The following is a 10,278-nucleotide window of genomic DNA, read 5'->3' as shown; positions in this document are numbered from 1 at the left end:
CTGTCGGAGCGACCTGTCAGTCAGCAGAGACAGAGCGACCTGTCAGAGCGACCTGTCGGAGCGACCTGTCGGAGCGACCTGTCAGTCAGCAGAGACAGAGCGACCCGTCAGAGCGACCCGTCAGAGCGACCTGTCAGAGCGACCCGTCAGAGCGACCCGTCAGAGCGACCCGTCAGAGCGACCTGTCAGATCGACCCGTCAGAGCGACCTGTCAGAGCGACCTGTCAGTCAGCAGAGACAGAGCGACCCGTCAGAGCGACCTGTCAGAGCGACCTGTCAGTCAGCAGAGACAGAGCGACCCGTCAGAGCGACCTGTCAGTCAGCAGAGACAGAGCGACCCGTCAGAGCGACCTGTCAGTCAGCAGAGACAGAGCGACCTGTCAGAGCGACCTGTCAGAGCGACCTGTCGGAGCGACCTGTCAGTCAGCAGAGACACTTGTGCTCCCTCAGGCTCCTCCTGCAGGAGAAGCCTCTGCTGCAGGCGGGGCAGCTGTAGGGTTTCTGTCCGGTGTGAACCAGCTGGTGGGCCTTCAGGTTGTTCGCCTGGCTGAAGCTCTTCCCGCACACGGAGCACTCAAACGGTTTCTCCCCGGTGTGAACGCGCTTGTGGCGAACCAGGTTCTGCGCCACGCTGAAGCTCTTCCCGCAGATCTCGCAGACGTACGGCCGCTCGCCGGTGTGCGTCCGCCGGTGGAGGTTCAGGCTGCTCCGCGCGGAGAAAGTCTTCTGGCACTGAGCGCAGACGAACGGTTTCCCCTCCGAGTGGCCGAGCCGGTGCTTCTTCAGGTAGCCCGGGGAGCTGTAGCGCCGGCCGCAGACGTCGCAGGGAAACGGTTTGACGCCGCCGTGCAGCAGCAGGTGGGTCTTCAGGATCTGGGCGGTCGGGAAGCTCTTCCCGCACTCTTCGCAGGTGTGCGGTTTGTGTCCGCCGTGCGTCAGCCGGTGGCGTTTCAGGTACGTAGACGACGAGAAGTTCTTGCCGCAGTCGGAGCAGCCGTAGGGTTTGATGCCGGCGTGGCTCCGCTCGTGCGCCAGCAGCGCGCTCCGCTGCTTGAAGCCCTTCCCGCAGCTGTTGCAGATGAACGCCCACTCGCCGGTGTGGACGGCGCGGTGCACCTTCAGGTGGCCGGGCTGGGTGAAGCTCTTGCCGCAGACGTCGCAGGAGAACGCTCTGTCGCCGGTGTGGACGTGCCGGTGGCGGATGAGGTTGGCCGACACGCTGAAGCTCTTCCCGCAGGTCTGGCAGCTGTAGGCCTTCTCGCCCGTGTGGACGCGCTGGTGGATCCTCAGACCGCTCTTACTGGAGAAGCTGTTTCCGCATTGCTCGCACTTATGCGGCCGCTCGCCCGTGTGCGTCCTGAGGTGCGACCTGAGGCCGCTCTTCTGGCTGAACTTATTCCCGCACACGCTGCAGGCGAACGGTTTTAACCCTTTATGAACGGTCGTCTGGTGAACGCTCACGCTGCGCCGCGTGGTGAAACCTTTCTCGCACGTCGGGCATTTAAAAGGTTTGTCCGCCATGTGAACCCGCTGGTGTGCGAGCAGGTAGCTGTGTTTGGCGAATTCCTTCCCGCACTCAGGACATCTGAACTTCTCGTTGGACTTTTGGCATTTCAGTCTGTGAGCTTTAAGGCAGCACCTGGCCGGCAGCGCCTGGCCGCAGGCGGAGCACGCGGCGGCGCCTCGGCCCGGCCAGGCGGCCTGGTGCTGCCGCAGGTGGCTGCGGGTGCCGAACCGCTTCCCGCAGTGCGAACACCTGAAGGGTCGTTCCTTGTTGTGCACGGTGATCTGGTGAACTCTGACGCTGCACTTGGCGGAGAAGCCCTTCCCGCACGCCGGGCAGCTGAAGGGCCGCTCGCCGGTGTGAACCCGCAGGTGAGCGGCGAGGTCGCACCGCTTCCCGAAGCTCTTCCTGCAGGAGCTGCAGCCGAAACGCTTGGTTCCCTCGGTTCTGCTGCGTCTCGCCTCGCTCACGCGTCTTTGGTTCGCAGAGGGAGGGGTCTGTTCTGATTGGCTGGACCCGGCTGTGGGAGCGTCTGATTGGCTGTTCACCTCCTCCTGAGTCTCTCCTCGGTCCTGCTGCGGCTCCACTGCGGCATCATCAGTCCTGGATGCAGCATCTGCACAGTGAACACACATCACTGATACAGTACTGTGTGTGTGTGTGTGTGTGTGTGTGTGTGTGTGTGTGTGCACATGTGTGATCAAACCTCAGTGAAAAATTTTAATAAAATAAAACTCACAGCATTTTTTACATTTCTGTTGGTGGCACTGTGCCATTTCTCGCTCCTGTACACTGACATACACATTTCAAACATTTTACCTGCATTTGAAACTCTTACACAGAAAGTAAAAGAGCCTGGATCTAAAACTGAAACATCACATCCATGTAGTTCTGAGTGTAAAATGTGATGATTAAAATGGTCTAACTGAAAGTCACCTGGATCCTCCACAGCGTCTTCAGATGTTCCACTGAGAAGAATCCACCCGCTGCTTCCCGTCTCTCCGTCTTCAGCCTTCAGGGAAAAAACAGAAGCTTTAATCTGTGCTTTTCCTTTCAGTGCATGAACAGCAGCGAGTTCTCAACATAATGCTGTGGATCGTGTTTTCATGCTAACATCTACTGAACATCTGTTCATAAGTGAAAAACTGCAGGTGCGTCAGAGAGAAGCTGGAAACCCCCCGCAGTCTGCTACTTGCAATGCAACACCTTTTTTTTAATTTCAGAGTGAGTGGTTTGATGGAGCTTTACCTTCAGTCTGATGAGATCCACAACACCGAGAGATCCATCTGCAAAACACAACAGATTATTATTATTAGTAGCAGTTAATTCTCTTATAGTTTTATCAGTAAAATCAGTTTCTCCTCCCTGCTGGAACCTGCAGCAGCTCTTTACCCTGCTGCTGCTCCTCCTGCCTCCTCCTCACAGCCTGCTGCTCCTCCTTCCTCCTCCTCACAGCCTGCTGCTCCTCCTGCTGCTCCTCCTGCCTCCTCCTCACAGCCTGCTGCTCCTCCTGCTGCTCCTCCTTCCTCCTCCTCACGGCCTGCTGCTCCTCCTTCCTCCTCACGGCCTGCTGCTCCTCCTTCCTCCTCCTCACAGCCTGCTGCTCCTCCTTCCTCCTTCTCACAGGCTGCTCCTCCTTCCTCCTCCTCACAGGCTGCTCCTCCTTCCTCCTCCTCACGGCCTGCTGCTCCTCCTTCCTCCTCCTCACAGCCTGCTGCTCCTCCAGCAGCCTCCTCAGCTCCTGCAGCACCTCCTCAGAGAGCCTCCTCATCACAGACTGCAGCTCCGCCTGCAGGGGGAGACGACGACGATTTTTATATAAACTTCACAATCACAATTGCAATATAAATTGCAATACAGTATACAGACAGTTTTTTCAATATTTTAGATTTTTCAGCAAACAAGACATTTTTTAAGAAAAATCAGAGAAGTTGCTGCTTACGATTTGCTGTTTGAACACAATGAAAGTTTTTTTTAATGGTGTGAAATTTTATTTATAGATTGTAAACTGGGTTCAACAGCAGAATACAATATTTGATAAACAAACTGCAGCCTAGTATGAAGTAGTGTGCAGTATTAAGACTGGGTGATATAAATAATAAATAAATAAATATATATTTAAATTAGAAATAATTAAATTAATTTCGATATAACTACATCTGCTAACATAAAAAATGACATAAATAACCAAATGGATCAGTGCACCTTTTTTTTTTAAATTATTTTTATTATCATCAGCATCAGATATACAGAAATATCCAAAAGCATAAAACAGCACGGTAACAAAAAGCAACAAACATACGGATTAGTGCATCTGTCTGCTCAGTTTCGGTAAAATTAACAGTAAGTTTAACTGTAAATGTAACAGCAGTAAATTGAACTCTTCCTCGCCTCTGTTTCTCTGCCAAACTTCTCTTCATCCCAGTTTGTTTTTCCTGTTTTCTCCTTCAGGATCTGGCAGATTTCCGCCGCCGCGGCGCAGATGAACTGATCCAAGATGGCGGACAGAGTCTGCAGTGAACCGGACATTTCCAAAAAACAACTTTAAACATTAGAAAACAGAATAAAAGTGTGAGGAGAAAGAAGTGAGACAGCTGCTGTTTTCACCGAGTGGCCATACTGTTGACTGACGGCTGCTGTGTGTGTTTTGTTTTTGCGACAGATTCTCTTCATTGACGAGCGTCTTTGCGACAGTGCGGGAGAACGGAGGGAAAGCCGGCATGTCGCCCCCTGCTGGCTGGAGGGCAAAACAACAGACATTTGTACACAATTACAACACATGTAATATAATATTTAGATATTTCTCCGATGAGAAACCACAGTATATTAACATAATATAATATAATATAATATAATAATATTTTGATACTGATATTGATATATAATTATATTCATATTTTAGATTATATTATACAACCCTGATGACTTTCCATTGCTGTAAATGTGATTTGAACTGGTAATAAAAACTACACACACAGTAAAGTTCATGAATATTATTATTAGTGTTGTTTATTTCTTTTCATTCATGTTTTTGCCAACATACAATTATCATAAAAGCAATTTCAATATGGCAACAAATGATGCAAATTTCAATTTCTGCATAGAATCTGGAATCTATTTAATCTGTTGATATTCTCCAAAAAAAGATTTATTCTCTATCAAATTAATCTGATCTCGGTAAAAAGATCATGAGGCACTTTAGGAAGAAATCTATTCTAAACTACATTTACAGTAAATCATATTTACAGTGTTATGGCTGATGAGTGTGCAGTCGGATTCCTCCCATGTTTCTGCAAAGGTTTTACATCACAAATATAGTTTTATTTTAAAATATAAAATTCTCTGTCCATTTTGAAAAGAGAATTCTATTTGAAATTTGTTGCTCAATATTAAAAACAGATAATTAGATCTTGGAAAATGCAACTGTTCTGTCGGAGAACGGCTCCAGACAGCAGATTCCCTCAATAACTTTCAATACTGAGTTTTACTTTCCTGCCAGAAATCATTTTGTCAGAACAGGAGTCAGATTTCCTCCTGACCAGCTTTTGATTTTCTTTGCACATTTTATTTATTACTTTATCTATTCAATAATACTTTTGTGAATTAATACTTCATTTTAAAGGCAGTAATGTCTCCCAGAGTTTCTCAACTATTGAATAACTGCTGTTTCAGTGGAGAGTTTTAGTTTCCCATGATGCTCTGAATGTTTCAGAGGCTTTTCCATCCTGATGAGAAGAAAACTCTGAACCCAAAGAAAACACTGAATACTGGGAATTTTTTGGCATGAAAATGGAAAAATGTCAAGATCTATGCTTGAATATCGGCACAAAATATAATCTATCAGCAGCTTCAATCCAGAAAACATCGGCTGTGAAAAGGCCACATTGGTTGGAGTGGAATCTCCCTTTGGAATAAAACTCTTCAGATCCACACTGGACACCAGAAACTGACCAACATGTCGAGTGAAAAGGAGACTAAAATGTTTTCATTACATTAGTCTTCTTACAGTTTCCTGGGCGGAGCCTTAAAAACCACATGAAGGCAAACTGAGTTTTAAAATAAAAGGTTTTCCACAGTGAGACGGCTGGAAGGAAGGAAGTTTCTCTGAAAGAGGATTTCTGAGCAGAGGGTTGCCGGTTCAAATCCCCAAACCGGCTGGGCAAGGCACTCGACCCCCAAAACTGCTTTGCTCGAGTCTCAAGTCAGTCTCAAGTCTGGAGGCACAAGTCTCAAGTCAAGTCCATGTCATTAATGTCAAGTCTCAAGTCTAAATGTAGAACAGATCAAATCAAGAGTCCAGTATCAATTTAATATCTTAAAGAAAAGTAAATATCTAGGACTTTTCAATGCAATATGGTTTTAATAGGATAAAAACTTGGTAAGAGCATCATGAGTTTGATTTCTATAATCAGTTTCAACTTCAATAAATTCAATCATTCCATACAAATTCAGAAAACAGAATTTAAATTCAGTCGTCCGCTGGAACAAATCTCATCACTTTCAATCTAAGTCATTTACACAAACACAAGATCTCAAGTCAAGACTTTAGAAACCTTTTCAAGTCATCAAAGTACAAGTCAGAGTCAAGTCCCAAGTCACCAGAACCCAAGTCAAGTCGAGTCTCAAGTCTTCTCTTCATGCAGCAAGTCAAGTCTCAAGCAATTACAACTGTGACTCGAGTCCAAGTCATGTGACTCGAGTCCCCACCTCTGGAATTTGAACTTCCTGGAGAAATAGGATTAAGGATAAAAAAAAACGAGTCTCTTTCCATCACTCTGCATCAATCTTTCTTCTTCTCTTTCCTCTGCTGCTTCCTGTACCGCTCGTGAGCCTGGATGATCTCCTTGACGACCGAGGGGTCGTCGAGGGTCGACACGTCGCCCAGGTCGCCGGTCGTCTCCGTGGCAACTTTCCTCAGGATCCGCCTCATGATCTTCCCAGAGCGAGTCTTGGGAAGCCTCTTGACGACCTGGAGGGAGAGAAGAAGAAGAGCAGAAAAACTTTACAGGCGTCCGGACGAAACTTTACTAATGTAAAAACCATCTGCAGACTGATACTGTAATAATTAAAAAAAGTTCCACCACTAATAATGTAATTATGTATTTCACTATGAAGAAAAAAAACCATAACAGGTTTTATTACATTTTGGACTTGTTTAGACACTAATTTTATTGTATTCTTTACATTATCTGTCAGTTATTACATCATCAGTTAGTACATGGTTCTTATCCAGAATGGCTCTTTGGCACTGAAAAATAAAATGTCCTCCACATCTGATTGGTTCCATTTTGTGGTTTGGTTCCAATTCTGAAACTGTTCAAGGCATCAGAGTGATCCTGCAGAGCAGGTTTGGTGTTTTTATGTAAATCTGCGGCTCACCAGGAAGTGTTCAGGCACGGCGTACTTGGCGATCTTGGTGGCCACCAGGAGGCGGAGCTGCTGCAGCACCGCCGCCTCGTCCAGAGAGACGAGCTCCTTCAGAACCACGAAGGCAAACGGCACTGAAGACACAGAGACACAGCATGAAAAACATTATCATCATGAACTACAGCGCCTAGAAAAACTACAGGAACTACATGAGCTACAGTAACTACAGTAACTACATGAGCTACAGTAACTACAGTAACTACATGAGCTACAGTAACTACAGTAACTACAGTAACTACAGTAACTACAGTAACTACAGGAACTACATGAGCTACAGTAACTACAGTAACTACAGTAACTACATGAACTACATGAACTACAGTAACTACATGAACTACAGTAACTACAGTAACTACAGTAACTACAGTAACTACATGAGCTACAGTAACTACAGTAACTACATGAGCTACAGTAACTACAGTAACTACAGTAACTACAGTAACTACAGTAACTACATGAACTACAGTAACTACAGTAACTACATGAACTACAACATGAACTACAGTAACTACAGTAACTACATTAACAGCATTAACTACAGTATCCACATGAATTGCCTACATCCTACAGTTTCCAGTCTGGATCGGCTAAACTTGCCTGAGGTGATCAATAACATTTTAAATCAATCAAATGAAATAAAGTGGAACAGGAAAGTCAGTGGTTTGGATGACAGGCAGGAAGTTACTGCTGCTCTCCACACAGCCTGCAGGTGGCAGCAGAGCGTCAGGAGAGAAACAGACCAGAGGCAGCTCAACCTCACCCTCATGTCTACCACCTTCCTCCACTTCAGCAGGTTGATCACTAAGCTGTCAGGATGTGGTCTAACCTTCACTGTATATTACATGACCTTCATGTTGTCATGGAGACGGAGATGAAGTGTTGCTAAGGAAGTGGCGGTTTGGATTGAAGAGACCGTCTACAGTGTATCTGGACAGGATTTATATTTTAACGTGACGATGATTCACCTTGTTACACTCCATGTTCAGTGCTTACATGAAAACACACGGCTGTGGGGTGGAAGCAGAGCATGATGGGAGTTTTGTGTCATCTCGGCTCTTCTTACCTTCCCCTTTGATTTCATGCGGGATGCCGATCACGGCCGTCTCCGGGACAGCAGGGTGCTCGTCCTGCGGGACACAAACAACCCAACTGAGGCTGCTGCTGCTTTGGATTCAACTTCCTGAACCTTCTGCTTTAAAAACCTTTCATGAACTTTCTATTGATATTTATTCATTTCTTGCTGTATTTTGTTTCTTGTATTCATGTTTGTATTTTTTGTGCTCTTCTGTTGATACCTGGAAGAGAAATGTGTCTTTCTGCATCGTCTCATCTCGTCTAATCTCATCTCATCTCATCTCATCTCACCTCAACTCATCTCATTTCTTCTCATCTTATCATTCCTGAATTTCCCCAAGGGGATCAATCAAGTACTATCTTATCTCATCTCATCTCTTCTCATCTCTTCTTATCTCATCTCTTCTTATTTCTTCTCATCTCTTCTCATCTCATTTCATCACTTCTCATCTCTACTCATCTCTACTCATCTCATCTCTCCTCTTCTCATCTCATCTCTTCTCATCTCATCTCATCTCTTCTCATCTCATCTCTTCTCATCTCATCTCTTCTCATCTCTTCTCTTTTCTTCTCATCTCTTCTCATCTCATCTCTTCTCATCTCATCTCTTCTCATCTCATCTCTTCTCATCTCATTTCATCACTTCTCATCTCATTTCATCTCTACTCATCTCATCTCTTATCATCTCTCCTCTTCTCATCTCATCTCTTCTCATCTCATCTCATCTCTCCTCTTCTCATCTCATCTCTTCTCATCTCATCTCATCTCATCTCTTCTCATCTCTTCTCTTTTCTTCTCATCTCATCTCTTCTCTTCTCTTCTCATCTCTTCTCTTTTCTTCTCATCTCATCTCATCTCTTCTCTTCTCTTTTCTTTTCTTCTCATCTCATCTCATCTCATCTCTTCTCTTCTCTTCTCATCTCATCTCTTCTCTTCTCTTCTCTTCTCTTCTCTTCTCTTCTCATCTCATCTCTTCTCTTCTCTTCTTTTCTCATCTCATCTCATCCCGTCTCTTCCTGTGTGTGTCGTCTCACCAGAGCGTCCTCTATCTCGGCCGTACCGAGCCGATGGCCGCTCACGTTGATGACATCATCCATCCGGCCGGTGATCTGGTAGTAACCTTCAGCTGTCCGGTGCGCTCCGTCTCCGGTGAAATAATGACCTGCAGAAAACACACAAGACACTCTGGAACATACACTGACTCCTCAGGACTTATCAGTAACTGCTATCTGACATACTAAAAAAAGTCATGCTAAAAAGTCATACTAGAAAACACTTCATCTTGGAAAAAAAACAAGTGGCTTCTACTCTGCATCCTCCATTGTTTCTCCACCTGGTGGATCTGGAGGGAAATCTGCTGGATCGCTTAACGGCACAAAACAGGAAGTTGTTCTTCTTCTGTTCTTTCAGAGCAAACGGAGCTAAAGCTGAAAGAGTTTCTGGCAGCAGATGGTGGAAGGAGGGAAAGGAAGATGGAGAAATCACTTCCAACATGTTGATCCTCTTCAGGGAGGCGGAGGGGGGCAGGGAGCAACAGGGCTGATGGGAAATGTAGTCTTAATGTGGAGAAACACTAGAACTAACAATACTACTGGAGTGAGACAGAGGAGACCAGTCGTCTCCATCATGCTCTCATTGGTTTACAGTCATTAGACCAAGGCAGCAACATTAATCTGACTCTGATAGACTGATAATGAAACATAACACATGGAGCAGCTTTAAGAAAACTGCTCTACAAATGAACAGTCTGTTCTAACTGACCTGGGTAGGGTTTGAAGTACGCGTCCACGTATCTCTGGTGGTCTCCGAAGATGCTCCGGGCCATGCCGGGCCACGGCCGGCGGATACACAGAGCGCCGCTGACGCCGTTCCCTGAGACGACCTCACCCTGATGATGAAATACAGAAATAACACAGGACGGCTATGATAATAATAATAAAAATTATAATGATCATAATCACTCGAGTAACCATGCTTTCTGAAAGCTGAATGAAAAAATGTTTACTGTTTAATGTTTACTTTAAGTTTGTTGCTTATTGCAATATTTTAAAAAAAAACTAAACACAGACGACTACATCCTCTAAAGTGTTCTTACAATATTGATATTACTTCTACTATTACTACTACTGGTATTACTACTGATATTACTACTACTGTTACTACTACTGGTATTACTACTACTATTACTACTACTGATATTACTACTACTATTACTACTACTGGTATTACTACTACTATTACTACTACTATTACTACTACTGATATTACTACTA

The 10,278-nt window shown here is 45.3% G+C and overlaps 2 protein-coding genes across 2 annotated transcripts in view; both read right to left on the bottom strand.

Moving 5' to 3' along the window:
- Nucleotides 1–343: 343 nt before the first annotated feature.
- LOC139909611 (uncharacterized) lies at nt 344–4,106 on the bottom strand. Its single transcript, XM_078288652.1, has 5 exons — nt 3,896–4,106; nt 2,897–3,293; nt 2,753–2,790; nt 2,441–2,516; nt 344–2,120 (listed from the first exon to the last, which is right to left on the bottom strand). The coding sequence occupies exons 1-5, from the start codon at nt 4,031–4,033 to the stop codon at nt 424–426; spliced, it is 2,346 nt and encodes a 781-aa protein (XP_078144778.1). The 5' UTR covers nt 4,034–4,106; the 3' UTR covers nt 344–423.
- Nucleotides 4,107–4,554: 448 nt separating this feature from the next.
- Nucleotides 4,555–10,278, bottom strand: part of LOC139909604 (acetyl-coenzyme A synthetase 2-like, mitochondrial) — a 32,042-nt gene continuing 26,318 nt past the window's right edge. Inside the window, exons 10-14 of the mRNA XM_071896776.2 lie at nt 9,767–9,893; nt 9,040–9,167; nt 7,995–8,058; nt 6,884–7,005; nt 4,555–6,473 (exon numbers count right to left, since the gene is read on the bottom strand). Coding sequence (XP_071752877.1) covers nt 6,285–6,473; nt 6,884–7,005; nt 7,995–8,058; nt 9,040–9,167; nt 9,767–9,893 — 630 coding nt within the window. The 3' untranslated portion in view covers nt 4,555–6,284. The remainder of the gene's footprint in view (nt 6,474–6,883; nt 7,006–7,994; nt 8,059–9,039; nt 9,168–9,766; nt 9,894–10,278) is intronic.

The sequence above is a fragment of the Centroberyx gerrardi genome, chromosome 15 (assembly GCF_048128805.1).
Source record: "Centroberyx gerrardi isolate f3 chromosome 15, fCenGer3.hap1.cur.20231027, whole genome shotgun sequence".
Classification (NCBI taxonomy): domain Eukaryota; kingdom Metazoa; phylum Chordata; class Actinopteri; order Beryciformes; family Berycidae; genus Centroberyx; species Centroberyx gerrardi.
This window is presented reverse-complemented; position numbering and strand designations above follow the sequence as displayed.

Bases quoted from the DNA above. Each gene is read 5' to 3' on its own strand.
- LOC139909611 (XM_078288652.1), bottom strand. From the start codon at position 4,033: ATGTCCGGTTCACTGCAGACTCTGTCCGCCATCTTGGATCAGTTCATC. The intron at 3,294-3,895 runs GCGAGGAAGAGT...CTCCCCCTGCAG, and splicing joins AGTTTGGCAGAGAAACAGAG to GCGGAGCTGCAGTCTGTGAT. The intron at 2,791-2,896 runs GTAAAGAGCTGC...TGTGTTTTGCAG, and splicing joins GCAGGAGGAGCAGCAGCAGG to ATGGATCTCTCGGTGTTGTG.